Consider the following 19,812-nt stretch of genomic DNA (forward strand, 5'->3'; position numbering starts at 1 on the left):
TTTTTTACACACAACAATTGGAACTTGAAATGCAATCACCGAAACCTGAAACGTATGGACCAAATCCCTAAACCAAGTCTGCAAAATTGTAAGCACAATTCCTGCTTTACACTCAGTTTTTAATTTTATATCACACTTTTTGCAAAACACTACACAGAGTTCTCTACATTAGGCAAAACACTACACAGAGTTCTCTACATTAGGCAAAACACTACACAGAGTTCTCTACATTAGGCAAAACACTACACAGAGTTCTCTACATTAGGCAAAACACTACACAGAGTTCTCTACATTAGGCAAAACACTACACAGAGTTCTCTACATTAGGCAAAACACTACACAGAGTTCTCTACATTAGGCAAAACACTACACAGAGTTCTCTACATTAGGCAAAACACTACACAGAGTTCTCTACATTAGGCAAAACACTACACAGAGTTCTCTACATTAGGCAAAACACTACACAGAGTTCTCTACATTAGGCAAAACACTACACAGAGTTCTCTACATTAGGCAAAACACTACACAGAGTTCTCTACATTAGGCAAAACACTACACAGAGTTCTCTACATTAGGCAAAACACTACACAGAGTTCTCTACATTAGGCAAAACACTACACAGAGTTCTCTACATTAGGCAAAACACTACACAGAGTTCTCTACATTAGGCAAAACACTACACAGAGTTCTCTACATTAGGCATTCACAGTTAAAATCTCTTTAGTCCCTTTGGAAAGCAACGCCAATCACAATGCCAAGCGCTATACACCAATTGGCAACACCCACTCCTCACTGGTGTAAACACTAGTTGCTGAATTGCTCACTTAGAAATCAGAGCTTTAGCACTACAGATGAGCTCTCCTGTTTTGGAGGAAAATGGAAGTCAATGGTGAAGCAAGAGCTATAGGTGAAGGAGCGAGAGTAAGAGAAGGATGAGGAAGGACAGTTGTCTCCGATGAGATCGGGGCCACATTGGTTGACCATGTGCTCAACCATGGATTGAGTATGAGGGAGGCTGGGCAGAGAGTTCAGCCAAACCTGAGCTGCTACACAGTTGCATCTATCATCCGTACATTCAGAAATGACAGCCGGTAAGTTACCTACCATCTACACGATGCTCTTTATGTATGTATACTGTAGTATACTGCAGTCCGACATATCAGTAGGCCTATGTTACTCAGTGATTGTTGGCCAATGTTACAGTAACGTCATTTCAAATTGAAAGAAAATTCATTATTTTTGTTTACTGCAACCAATCATATATTTGTGGATCTTCTGCAGAACTGAGAGACGGCCAGGCCATGGTGGTAGACAGCGGCTGTTCACACCAGTACAGGAGACGGCCAGGCCATGGTGGTAGACAGCGGCTGTTCACACTAGTACAGGAGACGGTCAGGCCATGGTGGTAGACAGCGGCTGTTCACACTAGTACAGGAGACGGTCAGGCCATGGTGGTAGACAGCGGCTGTTCACACCAGTACAGGAGACGGCCAGGCCATGTTGGTAGACAGCGGCTGTTCACACCAGTACAGGAGACGGCCAGGCCATGGTGGTAGACAGCGGCTGTTCACACCAGTACAGGAGACGGCCAGGCCATGGTGGTAGACAGCGGCTGTTCACACCAGTACAGGAGACGGCCAGGCCATGGTGGTAGACAGCGGCTGTTCACACTAGTACAGGAGACGGTCAGGCCATGGTGGTAGACAGCGGCTGTTCACACTAGTACAGGAGACGGTCAGGCCATGGTGGTAGACAGCGGCTGTTCACACCAGTACAGGAGACGGCCAGGCCATGTTGGTAGACAGCGGCTGTTCACACCAGTACAGGAGACGGCCAGGCCATGGTGGTAGACAGCGGCTGTTCACACCAGTACAGGAGACGGCCAGGCCATGGTGGTAGACAGCGGCTGTTCACACCAGTACAGGAGACGGCCAGGCCATGGTGGTAGACAGCGGCTGTTCACACCAGTACAGGAGACGGCCAGGCCATGTTGGTAGACAGCGGCTGTTCACACCAGTACAGGAGACGGCCAGGCCATGGTGGTAGACAGCGGCTGTTCACACCAGTACAGGAGACGGCCAGGCCATGGTGGTAGACAGCGGCTGTTCACACCAGTACAGGAGACGGCCAGGCCATGGTGGTAGACAGCGGCTGTTCACACCAGTACAGGAGACGGCCAGGCCATGGTGGTAGACAGCGGCTGTTCACACCAGTACAGGAGACGGCCAGGCCATGGTGGTAGACAGCGGCTGTTCACACCAGTACAGGAGACGGCCAGGCCATGGTGGTAGACAGCGGCTGTTCACACCAGTACAGGAGACGGTCAGGCCATGGTGGTAGACAGCGGCTGTTCACACCAGTACAGGAGACGGTCAGGCCATGGTGGTAGACAGCGGCTGTTCACACCAGTACAGGAGACGGTCAGGCCATGGTGGTAGACAGCGGCTGTTCACACCAGTACAGGAGACGGTCAGGCCATGGTGGTAGACAGCGGCTGTTCACACCAGTACAGGAGACGGTCAGGCCATGGTGGTAGACAGCGGCTGTTCACACCAGTACAGGAGACGGCCAGGCCATGGTGGTAGACAGCGGCTGTTTACACCAGTACAGGAGACGGTCAGGCCATGGTGGTAGACAGCGGCTGTTCACACCAGTACAGGAGACGGTCAGGCCATGGTGGTAGACAGCGGCTGTTCACACCAGTACAGGAGACGGCCAGGCCATGGTGGTAGACAGCGGCTGTTCACACCAGTACAGGAGACGGTCAGGCCATGGTGGTAGACAGCGGCTGTTCACACCAGTACAGGAGACGGCCAGGCCATGGTGGTAGACAGCGGCTGTTCACACCAGTACAGGAGACGGCCAGGCCATGGTGGTAGACAGCGGCTGTTCACACCAGTACAGGAGACGGCCAGGCCATGGTGGTAGACAGCGGCTGTTCACACCAGTACAGGAGACGGCCAGGCCATGGTGGTAGACAGCGGCTGTTCACACCAGTACAGGAGACGGTCAGGCCATGGTGGTAGACAGCGGCTGTTCACACCAGTACAGGAGACGGCCAGGCCATGGTGGTAGACAGCGGCTGTTCACACCAGTACAGGAGACGGCCAGGCCATGGTGGAAGACAGCGGCTGTTCACACCAGTACAGGAGACGGCCAGGCCATGGTGGTAGACAGCGGCTGTTCACACCAGTACAGGAGACGGCCAGGCCATGGTGGTAGACAGCGGCTGTTCACACCAGTACAGGAGACGGCCAGGCCATGGTGGTAGACAGCGGCTGTTCACACCAGTACAGGAGACGGCCAGGCCATGGTGGTAGACAGCGGCTGTTCACACCAGTACAGGAGACGGTCAGGCCATGGTGGTAGACAGCAGCTGTTCACACCAGTACAGGAGACGGTCAGGCCATGGTGGTAGACAGCGGCTGTTCACACCAGTACAGGAGACGGCCAGGCCATGGTGGTAGACAGCGGCTGTTCACAACAGTACAGGAGACGGTCAGGCCATGGTGGTAGACACCGGCTGTTCACACCAGTACAGGAGACGGTCAGGCCATGGTGGTAGACACCGGCTGTTCACACCAGTACAGGAGACGGCCAGGCCATGGTGGAAGACACCGGCTGTTCACACCAGTACAGGAGACGGCCAGGCCATGGTGGAAGACACCGGCTGTTCACACCAGTACAGGAGACGGCCAGGCCATGGTGGAAGACACCGGCTGTTCACACCAGTACAGGAGACGGTCAGGCCATTGTGGAAGACACCGGCTGTTCACACCAGTATAGGACACCGCTATTGTGAACATGGTGGTGGCATACAATACCATTAGACTACAAGAAATCCAGAAGCACATAATTGCAGACACAATATTCAATAACATTCACCAGGTGGGCTTGTCTACATTGGACCGTGTATTACAGAGCAACTGAATCCAGATGAAACAGGTCTACAAGGTGCATTTGAACGAAAGTCAGAGAGGGTTAAAGAACAGTGTTACGAATATGTGCAAGTAAGTACTAAATGTGAATTTTCTATTATATCAGCACTGTATAGACACATTACAGTGCTGTAATCCAGTGTATTGTACCTCACCATATTGACTGCTCTGGGTCTATGTCACATATTGTCTTGTTGTCTGTTTCAGAGAGTCGTGGAGCTGGATGCCGCTGCAATTCAGCACGTTTATATTTACATTGATGAGGCAGGCTTCAACCTATCCAACAAAAATGGAATGGGAACGGACCATTTTTGACCACCGTGCCATTGAGAATGTCCATGGACAGTGTGGAGGGAATATCACCAGCCAGCAAGGCGTCCTCCATCACCATGCCAACCTTGGTCCCTACAACACTGCCCTTCTCATCACATTCCTGGACACACTACATGGCATCCTCATTCCAGGCGAGCAGAGGGGTGGACCAGAGCAGCCCAGGTATATTGTCATCTGGGACAACGTGAGTTTCCACCGGGCTGCTCTGGTCCGCAACTGGTTCATCGATTACCCAGAATGTATTGTTCTATACCTCCCCATTCCTAAACCCAATTGAATAGTTCTTCTCGGCATGGCGATGGAAGGTGTATGACCGCCATCCCCTCACACGCAACCCTCTTCTCCAGACAATGGAGGATGCATGTGGTGAAGTTGACGTGGTGGCTTTCGGCGGCTGGATCCGTCACTCCAGATGATTCTTTCCCCGATGTGTAGCCAGGGAGAACATCACTTGTGATGTAGATGAGGTGCTGGGGCCAGACCAAAATAGGAGGCAGGATGCTGCCTAATGTCTTTTTTTTTTTTCATGTGTTTTTGTCTTTTTTTTGTTTAGAGTTTTGAAAGAATGAGACACTTTTATTTTTTATTTTTGTACAAGTGTTCAAAAATACAGCATTTTGGAAATAAATGACACTGTTTTTGTTACTGTAGGTGCAGGTGTGTGTTTATGTATGTATATTTGAGTAGGTATACATTACTGTAACAATCTTTTATAACCGGCTACAGTGTAAAACTGAACATGCAAAAGGCATAAAACTACTGATGGGATATTCATAGTAGTGTTTTGTGTTGAGCACATCAGTGTGTTGTTGGTTGGTAGACAGATGTATTCATATGATGGGTGTGTGTGTCATCAAAAACATTTTGGAAAGAGATAAAACAGTTTTGAATGCAGTGTTTGCTTTTGCTAGAGATTTGTAGAGTTTTCCATTTTGTGTTCTGTGTTTAGAGTTTCGGAAAAATGGGCCAAAGATTCAGCAAACGTGTGGAAACAATTGTGGAAAACTGTCATCACTCAGGCTCCACTAGAGGGTTTGAGGCCTGGGGGGTAAACAGATCCCTAATGAGCAAAACTAATGACGGTCCCTGAGGAAAACCACTAACGAGGTCTAACCATGTTTAAGAGGGTAACAAGGTGCTCCAACTGGGATCCTGGAGGAGGCAACATAATGCCAAACCCTAAGGGAGCGTGGAAAAGAGCCCCCTAACTAGGCATCTTACTTAGTGCTCCTCAAAGCTGATGTCCTTAGTACCTATCAGTGATTTATTACTATGTATGTTTTAGTATGTAATAACCAGCTTCAGAAAAAAACTGCTTTAGGTGAGCTTATCTTCAAAGTCAGAGCTTATCTACAAAGTTATAATGAAAACCATCTGTTCCCAGGAAAATGTAGGCTCACCCACTACCATAATAATGCTACTAGTATTACTACTAACACTACTACTACATCTACTAGTACTACTACCACTACTACATCTACTAGTGCTACTACTACTGCTACTGCTGCTACTACTAACACTACTACTACTACTACCACATCTACTAGTACTACTACTACTGCTACTGCTAATACTACTTCTGCTAGTACTACTACTACTACTACGACTACTACTACAGCTACTGCTACTACTGCTACTACTAATAATAATATAAATGCTAATACGACTACGACGAGGACGACTACTACTACTACTACTGCTGCTACTGCTACTACTACTACTACTACTACTACTACTGCTGCTACTGCTACTACTACTACTACTGCTACTGCTACTGCTACTACGACGACAACTAATATTACTACTACTACTGCAACTACTACTAATAATAATACCAATACTACTATGACTACTACTACTACTAATAATAATATAACTGCTAATACGACGACTACTACTGCTACTACTACTACGACGACAACTAATATTACTACTACTACTGCAACTAATAATAATACCAATACTACTACAACTACTGCTACTACCTCTAATAATATAAATGCTAATACGACGACTACTATGACTACTACTGCTACTGTAACGGATCCCACCGCTGTCAACAATGTAACAGTATAACTTTAGACCGTCCCCTCGCCCATACCTGGGCGCGAACCAGGGACCCTCTGCACACATTAACAACAGTCACCCTCAAAGCATCGTTACCCATCGCTCCACAAAAGCCGCGGCCCTTGCAGAACAAGGGGTACTACTACTTCAAGGTCTCAGAGCAAGTGACTTCACCGATTGAAACGCTATTTAGCGCGCACCGCTAACTAAGCTAGCCGTTTCTCATCCGCTACACTACTACTACTGCTACAACTACTACTACTACTGCTTCTGCTACTACTACTACGACTACTACTACAGCTACTGCTACCACTGCTACTACTACTGCTACTGCTACTACTACTAATAATATAAATGCTAATACTACTACGACGAGGATGACTACTAGTACTACTACTACTACTGCTACGACGACAACTAATATTACTACTACTACTACTACTAATAATAATAACAATACTACTACTACAACTGCTACTGCTACTACTAATAATAATATAAATGCTAATACGACTACAATGAGGACGACGACTACTACTACTACTGCTTTTGCTACTACTACTATGACTACTCCTACTACTACTACTACTACTGCTACTACTGCTACTACTACTACTACTGCTACTACTACTACTACTACTACTACTGCCTTTGCTACTACTACTATGACTACTCCTACTACTACTACTGCTACTACTGCTACTACTACTACTACTACTGCTACTACTGCTACGACTACTACTACTGCTACTACTGCTACGACTACTACTACTGCTACTACTGCTACTACTGCTACTACTACTACTACTACTACTGCTACTACTACTACTACTACTACTACTACTACTAATAATAATATAAATGCTAATACGACGACTACGACTACTATGACTACTACTACTACTATGACTACTACTACTGCTACTACTACCACTACTACTACTACTACTACTACTACTGCTACTACTACCACTACTACTACTACTACTACTACTACTGCTACTACTGCTACTACTACTACTACTACTACTGCTACTACTACCACTACTACTACTGCTACTTCTAATAATAATATAAATGCTAATACGACGACAACGACTACTATGACTACTACTACTGATGCTACTACTACTACTACTACTACTACTACTACGACTGCTACTACTACTACTGCTACTACTTCTGCTACTACTACGACTACTACGACTACTACTGCTACTACGACTACTTCTGCTACTACTACTACTACTGCTATGACTACTACTACTACGACTATTACTACTACTACTACTGCTACTACTACGACTATGACTACTGCTACTACGACTACTACAACTACTTCTGCTACTACTACTACCTCTGTGGAAAAGGTTCTACATGGATCCCCAAAAGGTTCTACCTGGAACAAAAAGGGTTCTTCAAAGGATTATCCTATGGGGACAGCTGAAGAACCCTTTTAGGAACGAGAGAGCACCTTTTTTTCTAAGAGTGTACCTCTTCAGGCCTCCCGAGTGGCGCAGCGGTCTAAGGCACTGCATCGCAGTGCTAAAGGAATCACAACAGTTCCGGGTTTGATCCCGGACTGTATCGCATCTTGCCGAGACCGGGAGACCCATGAGGCGGCGTACAATTGGCCCAGCATCGTCCAGGTTAGGGGAGGGTTCGGCCTTGGCCCAACACGCTCTAGCAACCCCTGTGGCGGGCCGGGCGCCAGTTGGACGGTGTTTCCTCCGACACATTGGTGCGGCCGGCTTCCGGGTTAAGTGGGCAGTGTGGCTTGGCAGGGTAGTGTTTCAGCAAACGCACGGCTCTTGACCTTCGCCTCTCCCGAGTCCGTATGGGAGTTGCAGCAATGGACCAAAACTGTAACTACCAATTGGATATCACGAAGAAGAAAAAAATGGTGTACCTCTTCAGTTTTATCAGTATAGTCCACTGGCTGACCTCAACCCAAAAGTATAATAGAAACATTCATATGAACCTGCACAAACAGTCTAAATGACACTGGACCGCTCGGGTCCTTATGAAACCTCCACTACCCCTCTACCATGCACGCACGCACGCACGCACGCACGCACGCACGCACGCACGCACGCACGCACGCACGCACACACACACACACACACACACACACACACACTCACACACCTCCCTGACTCTCTCTCCTGAGTCTTATATAGGGAGTAATGGCTACAGCGCTGCTGGGAGATCCTTATCTATCCAGGGCAATGGGGCCCGGGCTACACAGCCTGTTGAGAGCCTTCCAGCTCTAAAACATGAGACAGCTGTGTTCAGCTGTAGCCTGGGGTGGGCCTGTAAACCTAAGCCACAGATCTGAGGGCCACTTAAGAGTGATCCCTCAGCTCGAACCCACAGTCAGGCTGGAAGCCATGCTGCTCTGTCTGGCCTGAGGAATGAAAGGGCTTAACAAGGCAAGTGAGACATGACACAAACTGATCAACTCTTTCAACTGCCTCCTCTGATATTATTTTATTAATATGACTGAATTGTGTATTGGGCAAGGAATGAAAAAACAGACACCAGTCTCTGTCTCTTTAAACTGATCTCAGCCAAGATCCTCTGATCAGGAACACTGATACCCTGTCAGATTATTTAATATAGGGGAGGTTTCCCTCTAACAAAACAGAAACAATCACATCCCTCTATGGTTGTGGAACATGTCTATCTGTAAGTGTGAAATACTAAATGCGTCGGTGTGTGTGGGTACAGTTGTGGCCAAAAGTTTTGAGAATCACAAATATTAATTTCCACAAAGTTTGCCGCTTCAGTGTCTTTAGATATTTTTGTCAGATGTTACTATGGAATAATGAAGTATAATTACAAGCATTTCATAAATGTCAAAGGCTTTTATTGACAATTACATGAAGTTTATGCAAAGAGTCAATATTTGCAGTGTTGACCATTCTTTTTCAAGACCTCTGCAATCCGCCCTGGCATGCTGTCAATTAACTTCTGGGCCACATCCTGACTGATGGCAGCCCATTCTTGCATAATCAATGCTTGGAGTTTGTCAGAATTTGTGGGTTTTGTTTGTCCACCCGCCTCTTGAGGATTTACCACAAGTTCTCAAAGGGATTATGGTCTGGGGAGTTTCCTGGCCATGGACCCAAAATATCGATGTTTTGTTCCCCAAGCCACTTAGTTGCCATATGCCATATGGCAAGGTGCTCCATCATGCTGGAAAAGGCATTGTTCGTCACCAAACTGTTCCTGGATGGTTGGGAGAACTTGCTCTCGGAGGATGTGTTGGTACTAGAGGTCAACCGATTAATCGGAATGGCCGATTAATTAGGGCCGATTTCAAGTTTTCAAAACAATCGGAAATCGATATTTTTGGACACCGATTTGGCCGATTTTTAAAAATTGTATTTATTTATTTTTTACCTTTATTTAACTAGGCAAGTCAGTTAAGAACACATTCTTATTTTCAATGATGGCCTAGGAACGGTGGGTTAACTGCCTTGTTCAAGGGCAGAACGACAAATTTTTACCTTGTCAGCTCGGGGATTCAATCTTGCAACCTTACAGTTAACTAGTCCAACGCTCTAACCACCTGCCTCTCATTGCACACCAGGAGGAGCCTGCCTGTTACGCGAATGGAGTAAGATGCCAAGGTAAGTTGCTAGCTAGCATTAAACTTATCTTATAAAAACAATCAATCAATCATAATCACTAGTTAACTACAACTGGTTGATGATATTACTAGTTTATCTAGCGTGTCCTGCGTTGCATATAATCGATGTGGTGCGCATTCCCGGAAAAAGGACTGTCGTTGCTCCAACGTGTACCTAACCATAAACATCAATGCCTTTCTTAAAATCGATACACAGAAGTATATATTTTTAAACCTGCATATTTAGCTAAAAGAAATCCAGGTTAGCAGGCAATATTAACCAGGTGAAATTGTGTCACTTCTCTTGCGTTCATTGCACGCAGAGTCAGGGTATATGCGATAATAATAAAAGTTTTGTTTTCGAAATGATAGTTTCCGGATTCGACCATATTAATGACCAAAGGCTCATATTTCTGTGTGTTATTATGTTATAATTAAGTCTATGATTTGATATTTGATAGAGCAGTCTGACTCAGCGATGGTAGGCAGCAGCAGGCTCGTAAGCATTCATTCAAACAGCACTTTTGTACATTTTGCCAGCAGCTCTTCACTGTGCTTCAAGCATTGCGCTGTTTATGACTTCAAGCCTATCAACTCCCGAGATTAGGCTTGTGTAACTGATATGAAATGGCTAGCTAGATAGCGGGGTGCGCGCTAATAGAGTTTCAAACGTCACTCGCTCTGAGACTTGGAGTAGTTGTTCCCCTTGCTCTGCATGGGTAACGCTGCTTCGAGGGTGGCTGTTGTCGATGTGTTCCTGGTTCGAGCCCAGGTAGGAGCGAGGAGAGGGACGGAAGCTATACTGTTACACTGGCAATACTCAAGTGCCTATAAGAACATCCAATAGTCAAAGGTATATGGAATACAAATGGTATAGAGAGAAATAGTCCTATAAATACTATGTTAACTACTACCTAAAACCTCTTACCTTGGAGTATTGAAGTCTCATGTTAAAAGGAACCACCAGCTAACTTAAACGTTAGCTTTTTTACATGGCACATATTGCACTTTTACTTTCTTTTTCCAAATTGAACATGTTTCATTATTTATTTGAGGCTAAATTGATTTTTATTGATGTATTATATTAAGATAAAATAAGTGTTCATTCAGTTTTGTTGTAATTATCATTATTACAAATACATTTAAAAAATCGCCCGATTAATCGGCAGCGGCTTTTTTTTGGTCCTCCAATAATCGGTATCAGTATCGGCGTTGAAAAGTCATAATCGGTTGGCCTCTAGTTGGTACCATTCTTTATTCATGGCTGTGTTCTTAGGCAAAATTGTGAGTGAGCCCACTCCCTTGGCTGAGAAGCAACCCCACACATGAATGGTCTCAGGATGCTTTACTGTCGGCATGACACAGGACTGATGGTAGTGCTCACCTTGTCTTCTCCGGACAAGCTTTTTTCCAGATGCCCCAAACAATCGGAAAGGAGATTCATCAGAGAAAATGACTTTACCCAAGTCCTCAGCAGTCGACAATATCCCTGTCTGTTAAGCCCTTTTTGTGCAAAGCAATGATGACGGCACGTGTTTCCTTGCAGGTAACCATGGTTGACAGAGGAAGAACAATGATTCCAAGCACCACCTTCCTTTTGAAGCTTCCAGTCTGTTATTCGATTTTCAATCAGCATGACGATGCAGGTAATAGCCTCTGTGTCTGTGTGTGTCCAAGTGTGCGAGTGTGTGTGTGTGTGTGTGTGCATGCGTGCGTGTGTGTGTGTGCACGGACGTGTGTGTATGTGTCTGTGTGTGCGTGTCCTACCTCCCAGCACGATGCAGGTATTAGCCTCTGTGTTTGTGTGCGTGTGTGTGCAAGTGTGCGAGTGTGTGTGTGTGTATGTGTCCGTGTGTGTGTGTCCTACCTCCCAGCACGCTGCAAGTGATAGCCTCTGTGTGTTCTGCCAGTAGTTCAGCCTTAGCCATGGCAGCCAGAGAGAGATAACTGGACATGTTTCTACTGAGCTCTCTGTTGCCTCTCTGCAGAAACCTCACTGCCACCGGCACTGCTAGAGCCATCACTGGGAGACGCCTGTAGTTCTGTAGGAGAGAGAGACAGGTAGAAGAGAGACAAAGACACAGAGAGATTGTGTGAGAGAGACAGAGATTGTGTGTGTGTGTGTGTGTGTGTGTGTGTGTGAGTGTGTGTGTGTGTGTGTGTGTGTGTGTGTGTGTGTGTGTGTGTGTGTGTGTGTGTGTGAGAGAGAGAGAATTGAGGCCCAGACAAATTGAGGCTGTTCTGATGGCAAAAGGGGTGGGTGGGGGGGGGGTGCAACTCAATTTTAGGAAGGTGTTCCTAATGTTTGATATACTCAGTGTATATTCACTCATGTACCCAATTATATAATGTGGCCCCGGGCCCCTTTTATAACAGCTCTAGTTTACACCATGCCACAGTGTCGGCATGTAGGTATCACACTCCAATCAACTGGGACATTAGAACCACGGTATCCGAGTAACAATAACAGATCAGAATGTGCTGATCTGAATAATGGACTAGAGTAGACCATAGACGTTCTCACCAGTTACATCACAGATCTCAAACATGTATGATGTGTGTGTGTGTCCATCCTATTTAGGGCCTACAGTGATGCACATGGACAATTTAAGGGAACATAATAGAACAGAACAGAACGGAGGATAAACAGATGGCTCTCTTTACATAAAGACTCATTTCTGAGCTCAAGGGGAGAGTGTATGTTTCTCTGCATGTAGACAGTGGTGTCCCAGGGCCTAACTTAACATCCACTAGCGCCCCCAAGGGGATGGTTTGGGAACATTTAGAAGGGCTAGAAATGGGCAAAAGTACTGTCCAACTTTTCTCCTGAAGAACTACATTGTATCCAGACTTTTTAAAATCAGTTGTGTTAATGCATGAGTCCTATGGTCTGAATGTGACCAAAACCCGATTTGGTGACCACTGAGCTACTATCTTCTATCGCCATAAGACAAACACTGAAACACTGAAACAACTGTACTCTATTCTATCAGAAAACAACTATACTATAAAACACATGGTGTATTACCATTAGAGCTGATGAGCTACAGTACAGTGTTGTTATAAGGGATTAATGCTCAACTCATATTTATGGCTAGAAAAGTGTCATACTTCTGTACTTCCAACAGGTGGGAGTGCAGGCAAGGCTTTCTCACTGCACGTCCAAGAGTCTTACTAAAAACAACAGCACCGTCCTCTCTCTGTTATGAGGAACCAACACACACACACACACACACACACACACACACACACACACACACACACACACACACACACACACACACACACACACACACACACACACACACACACACACAGACGCACAGCCATGCACAGTCCTATTAGAGTGAGTCACTGTAATATCAGGCTGCTCTCAGATTAAAGGAGCTCATCCAGAGACTCAGAGGAGTTCAATCATCAGACTCAAACTCCAGAACAGACAAGGAGCTCACTAACGAAGACTAACCAGACATGGAGCTCACTAATGAAGACTAACCAGACATGGAGCTCACTAATGAAGACTAACCAGACATGGAGCTCACTAACGAAGACTAACCAGACATGGAGCTCACTAATGAAGACTAACCAGACATGGAGCTCACTAACGAAGACTAACCAGACATGGAGCTCACTAATGAAGACTAACCAGACATGGAGCTCACTAATGAAGACTAACCAGATAAGGAGCTCACTAATGAAGACTAACCAGACATGGAGCTCACTAATGAAGACTAACCAGACATGGAGCTCACTAATGAAGACTAACCAGATATTAAGCTCACTAATGAAGACTAACCAGATAAGGAGCTCACTAATGAAGACTAACCAGACAAGGTGCTCACTAATGAAGACTAACCAGATAAGGAGCTCACTAATGAAGACTAACCAGATAAGGAGCTCACTAATGAAGACTAACCAGACAAGGTGCTCACTAATGAAGACTAACCAGATAAGGAGCTCACTAATGAAGACTAACCAGATAAGGAGCTCACTAATGAAGACTAACCAGACAAGGTCCTCACTAATGAAGACTAACCAGACAAGGAGCTTATTCTCTCTCTCTCTCTCTGTCTCAAATTCAATTCAATTTCAATTTAAGGGCTTATTGGCATGGGATTTTTTTTTTAAAGAAAGGCATTGATGTTTATGGTTAGGTATACATTGGTGCAATGACAGTGCTTTTTTCACGAATGCGCTTGGCTTGTTAAATCATCCCCCGTTTGGCGAAGTAGGCTGTGATTTGATGAGAAATTAACATGCACCGCATCGATTATATGCAAAGCAGGACAAGCTAGATAAACTAGTAATATCATCAACCATGTGTAGTTAACGAGTGATTATTTTAAGATTGATTGTTAATTATAAGATACGTTTAATGCTAGCTAGCAACTTAACTTGGCTTCTTGCTGCACTCGCGTAATAGGTAGTCAGCCTGCCACGCAGTCTCCTCGTGGAGTGCAATGTAATCGGCCATGTAATCAACCATGGTGTCAAAAATGACGATTACCGATTCTTATGAAAACTTGAAATCGTCCCTAATTAATCAGCCATTCCGATTAATCGGTCGACCACTACTGTGCACCACAAGAACGTCCCTACCGAACTCATAACAAATACCTGGACATGTCCCTACTGCCATGATAACACATACCTGGACATGTCCCTACTGCCATGACAACACATACCTGGACATGCACAGTATGTCCCTACACTCATAATAACAAATACATGGACATGTCCCTACTGCCATGATAACACATACCTGGACAAGCACAGTATTTCCCTACCGCCATGATAACACATACCTGGACATGTCCCTACCACCATGATAACACATACCTGGAAGTGTCCCTACCACCATGATAACACATACCTGGAAGTGTCCCTACCACCATGATAACACATACCTGGAAGTGTCCCTACCGCCATGATAACACATACCTGGAAGTGTCCCTACCACCATGATAACACATACCTGGACATGTCCCTACCACCATGATAACACATACCTGGACATGTCCCTACCACCATGATAACACATACCTGGAAGTGTCCCTACCACCATGATAACACATACCTGGAAGTGTCCCTACCACCATGATAACACATACCTGGAAGTGTCCCTACCACCATGATAACACATACCTGGAAGTGTCCCTACCACCATGATAACACATACCTGGAAGTGTCCCTACCGCCATGATAACACATACCTGGAAGTGTCCCTACCACCATGATAACACATACCTGGACATGCACAGTATGCGATTGTACTGTGCGTAGGATGGACATGTACAGATCAGCAGACAGGTGTGATGTTATGTATGCTGCCTGTGTGCCTGTAGCCTATAGCTGCTGTGTTTTAAATCATGTGACATGTACAGGTATGTGAAGGCAGGTGTGTCGATACAGGTTATGTCTCAGGAATGTGAGGGTACACACTTTACAGAACCAGTCAAAGGTTTGGACACACCTACTAATTTCAAGGGTTTTTCTTTATTTGGACTATTGTCTACATTGTAGAATAATAGTGAAGACATAAAAACTATGAAATAACACATGTATTAACCAAAATTAGTGTTAAATATTCTTATATTTTAGATTCTTCAAAGTTGTCACCCTTTGCCTTGATGACAGCTTTGTACACTCTTGGCATTCTCTCAACCAGATTCACCTGGAATGCTTTTCCAAAAGTCTTGAAGGAGTTCCTACATATGCTGAGCACTTGTTGGTTGCTTTTCCTTCACTCTGCAGTCCAACTCATCCCAAATCATCTCAATTGGGTTGAGGTTGGGTGATTGTGGAGGCCAGATTATCTGATGCACCACTCCATCACTCTCCTTCTTGGTCAAATAGCACTTACACAGCCTGGAGGTGTGTTGGGTCATTGTCCTGTTGAAAAACAAATTATAGTCCCACTAAGCACAAACCCTGTGGGATGGCATATTGGCACACTACTACAGCATTCTGCAGCGATACGCCATCCCATCTGGTTCGCGCTTAGTGGGACGTCATTTGTTTTTCAACAGGACAATGACCCAACTCACCTCCTGGATGTGTAAGGGCTATTTGACCAACAAGAAGAGTGATGGAGTGCTGCATCAGATGACCTAGCCTCCACAATCATCCAACCTCAACCCAAATGAGCTGGTTTGGGATGAGTTGGACCGCAGTGTGAAGGAAAAGCAGCAAACAAGTGCTCAGCATATGTGGGAACTCCTTCAAGGTGGTTGAAAAAGCATTTCAGGTTTATCTGGTGACACAGCCTGGGAAAACGTAGTTACACCTCAAGCACTGTGATGCAGTGCCTTAGACCTCTGCGCCACTCAGGAGCCCTGGATACATTTGGATACATGTGTGCCCAGACCTGTCCGATCTTGATACAGGGGTATTCTGTGTGTGTGTGTGTGTGTGTGTGTGTGTGTGTGTGTGTGTGTGTGTGTGTGTGTGTGTGTGTGTGTGTGTGTGTGTGTGGTGTAGTGTACCTGCAGAATACAGCTGGTGATGTCAGAGGCTATCTTGGCATGGGGTGTGTCTTCGTCTTTACCCTGGGGGGTGAGGTTGTGTTCCAGACAGGACTCCCACAGACCCACCAGTGCCCCCCCATGGCGCTCGATGGACCGTGTCTCCCTGATTGCCGTGGTGATACGCGTGATGCAGATCTCCACCACAGCCTGGTCATTGTCATTGGTCAGGTAGTCCTGCAGTCAGCAAATCAGAGGGGAGACGAGTACAGATCAGCCAATCATGATCAAGGAATATATATTTATTATTATTTTAATATAGTTTCAAATGCAGTCAACCTGAAAGCTATCTAACACATGTTGGGTATTAACTTCTAAACTTGAAATATGAAATATCCTCGTTCATGTTAAAATATTAGAACCGAGGGTATGGAAATCTACTGAGTGAGAGAGGGGGATGCAGGAAGTTCACATTCTGTCTGAACATGTTATTGTTACACATCAGGTATCCTACGGTGAGGAGAAGGGCTAACATCTGGTACAAGTCAACAGGACAGCCGTGAGTTGGGGGTGAGTGAGGAATTTGGGCCGAGGTCATCTCAGATGAAGAGAGAAAGAACAGGCATCGCTAAAATCCCGTCTAGCAACAGAGATGTGTTGGCTATCCAGATGTGTAAGGAGGAGACTCGGCATGGCAGGAAGGTATAAATATATTTATTTTTTAATTTTTTATTTCACCTTTATTTAACCAGGTAGGCTAGTTGAGAACAAGTTCTCATTTGCAACTGTGACCTGGCCAAGATAAAGCATAGCAGTGTGAACAGACAACACAGAGTTACACATGGAGTAAACAATTAACAAGTCAATAACACAGTAGAAAAAAAGGGGAGTCTATATACAATGTGTGCAAAAGGCATGAGGTAGGCGAATAATTACAATATTGCAGATTAACACTGGAGTGATAAATGATCAGATGATCATGTACAGGTAGAGATATTGGTGTGCAAAAGAGCAGAAAAGTAAATAAATAAAAACTGTGGGGATGAGGTAGGTGAAAATGGGTGGGCTATTTACCAATAGACTATCTACAGCTGCAGCGATCGGTTAGCTGCTCAGATAGCTGATGTTTGAAGTTGGTGATGTAGGCTTGTGTAAACAGGTCTTTGTCTTATGCAGCTGTGGGACCCAGTAGGTGAATAAACTTGGTTTGAGCTTCACTAGTCGCCTGTGAGTTTTACTCTATTTAGGAATCTAACATACAGACCCAAGCCTCAAGGCTGCAATACTTTTTGGTGTTAGCTATCCCTTGACACTCAAATTATCAAAGGAAAAATACTCTTGACTTTTTCCATGTTGAGGTGAAAATGTTAATTCAAACTATGGCCCCATCTAGACAGTGTCTGAATGATGATGACTGAGAGACTGACTGTGTTGGATGGGAAATGAGGACATGTGGGCCCTGGAGTGATGAGAATCGTATCATATCTGTTATCCCAGGGAACAGTCCCAAGATACACACCTGCCATAAGCTGCTATCCCAACGGGAGTGTGCAGTCAGCATGGAAATGACAGGTGTGTTTGCTGAGGTGATGCCATGTCTGCGTGCGTGTGTGTGTGTGTGTGTGTGTGTGTGTGTGTGTGTGTGTCTGGACGTGGCTTCGCATGTGTGCATGTTTGTGTGCTTGCATAGGCAACTCACAGGAGAGCAATAGATAGCTTGGACCTCTAGTGATTCAAAGAGACAGTCATCTATTTGTGTGTGCATGGATGCGTGTGTGTGAGTGGGTGTGTGTGTGTGTGTGTGTGTGTGTGTGTGTGTACTCACAGGGGAGCAGGAGATAGCCTTGATTTCCTCCAGGGCCTGTGAGAGACAGTCCTCTATCTCAGAGTCCTCCAGGGAGAAGAGGTCTCCGGCCCGGGACAGGTCCCTCTTGCCCAGCACCAGGCCTAACAGCTGATGCATGGTGTCTGCTACACATCAGACTCCTGAGAGAGAAAGAGAGGGAGAGAAAGAGAGAGAAGCAAAGGAAGAAAGAAAGAAAGAAAGAAAGAAAGAAAGAAGGGGGTTCTTAATAACGAGTTATCAGCGTCTCCTGTTTTAATATGTAGAGTGTAGGCGAGAGAGAGCCTTGTAGGCATAATCCTCTCCTCTGTAGTTCCACAGGTGTGGTTAATGAAGTTAATCTGTGACCAGTGTATCTCCCCACCACACTAATATGTGACACTTTAGGGAGCGCTCCACCGACACTGCCTGACAAGGACAAACACCACCACATATCAGCACAGCAGAGGAGACGGCTGCATGAATGAATGTGTGGGAGGCTCCCAGGAGCGGTGAGTTTTCTCATTTAAAAGGGTAACCATTTACCCCCCTCACCTGAGCTCCTCCGGCCCTCTCTGGAAATATTAACACTCAGAGAGGTACAAAGGGCGGTAACCATTTCAGCTGTACTGTACACACATGTGTTATCAGACACGGACGCAAGAACACACACAAACAGTAATATACACTGAACAAAATGATAAACACAACATGTAAAGTGTTGGCCCGTGTTTCATGAGCTGAAATAAAAGATCCCAGAAATGTTCCATACGCACAAAAAGCTCATTTCACTCCCTATTAGTGAGCATTTCTCCTTTGCCAAGATAACCCATCCACCTGACAGGTGTGGCATATCAAGAAGCTGATTAAACAGCATGATCATTACACAGGTGCACCTTGTGCTGGGGACACTAAAAGGCCACTCTAAAATGTGCCGTTTTGTCACACAACACAATGCCACAGAAGTTTTGAGGGAGCGTGCAATTGGTGTTCTGACTGCAGGAATGTCCAACAAAGCTGTTTTCAGATAATTTAATGTTAATTTCTCTACCATAAACCAATGTAATTTTAGAGAATTTGGCAGTGTGTCCAGCTGGCCTCACAACCGCAGACCACGCCAGCCCAGGACCTCCACATCCGGTTTCTTCACCTGTGGGATTGTCAGGGGGGTTGCTAAGGAGAATTTATGTCTGTAATAAAGCCCTTTTATGGGGATAAACTGTCTCTACAGTGAGTGGGCCTGGCTCCCAAGTGGTCGGGCCTATGCCCTCCCAAGCCCACCCATGGCTGCGCCCCTGCCCAGTCATGTGAAATCCATTGATTAGGGTCTAATTAATTTATTTTCATTGATTGATTTCCTTAAATGAACTATAACTCAGCAAAATCTTAGAAATTGTTGCATGTTCGATTTTTGTTCAGTATAAATTACTTTTTTGGCGCAATTTCTGAAATCCTCTGTTGAGTGTTTTACTACGTTGAAGAGCTAATGTGGAGGAGACTACAGTTCACTATCAAACCCAATTCCTGCCCACAGAGTCCATGGCAACACATCGT

General features: G+C 45.4%; 1 protein-coding gene and 1 long non-coding RNA gene across 2 annotated transcripts in view; one reads left to right on the plus strand and one right to left on the minus strand.

Moving 5' to 3' along the window:
* Positions 1-18,528, minus strand: part of LOC115127110 (ventricular zone-expressed PH domain-containing protein-like) — a 121,822-nt gene extending 103,294 nt beyond the window's left edge. The window contains exons 1-3 of the mRNA XM_065024234.1: positions 18,262-18,528; positions 16,458-16,673; positions 11,840-12,014 (exon numbers count right to left, since the gene is read on the minus strand). Of these exons, the coding sequence (XP_064880306.1) occupies positions 11,840-12,014; positions 16,458-16,673; positions 18,262-18,399 (529 nt within the window). The 5' untranslated portion in view covers positions 18,400-18,528. The remainder of the gene's footprint in view (positions 1-11,839; positions 12,015-16,457; positions 16,674-18,261) is intronic.
* Positions 3,476-5,039, plus strand: LOC135573907 (uncharacterized). Its single transcript, XR_010464996.1, has 2 exons — positions 3,476-4,010; positions 4,146-5,039. It is a non-coding gene; the product is annotated as an uncharacterized LOC135573907 (long non-coding RNA).
* Positions 18,529-19,812: the final 1,284 nt, after the last annotated feature.

Source organism: Oncorhynchus nerka, linkage group LG11, assembly GCF_034236695.1.
Source record: "Oncorhynchus nerka isolate Pitt River linkage group LG11, Oner_Uvic_2.0, whole genome shotgun sequence".
NCBI classification, from domain to species: domain Eukaryota; kingdom Metazoa; phylum Chordata; class Actinopteri; order Salmoniformes; family Salmonidae; genus Oncorhynchus; species Oncorhynchus nerka.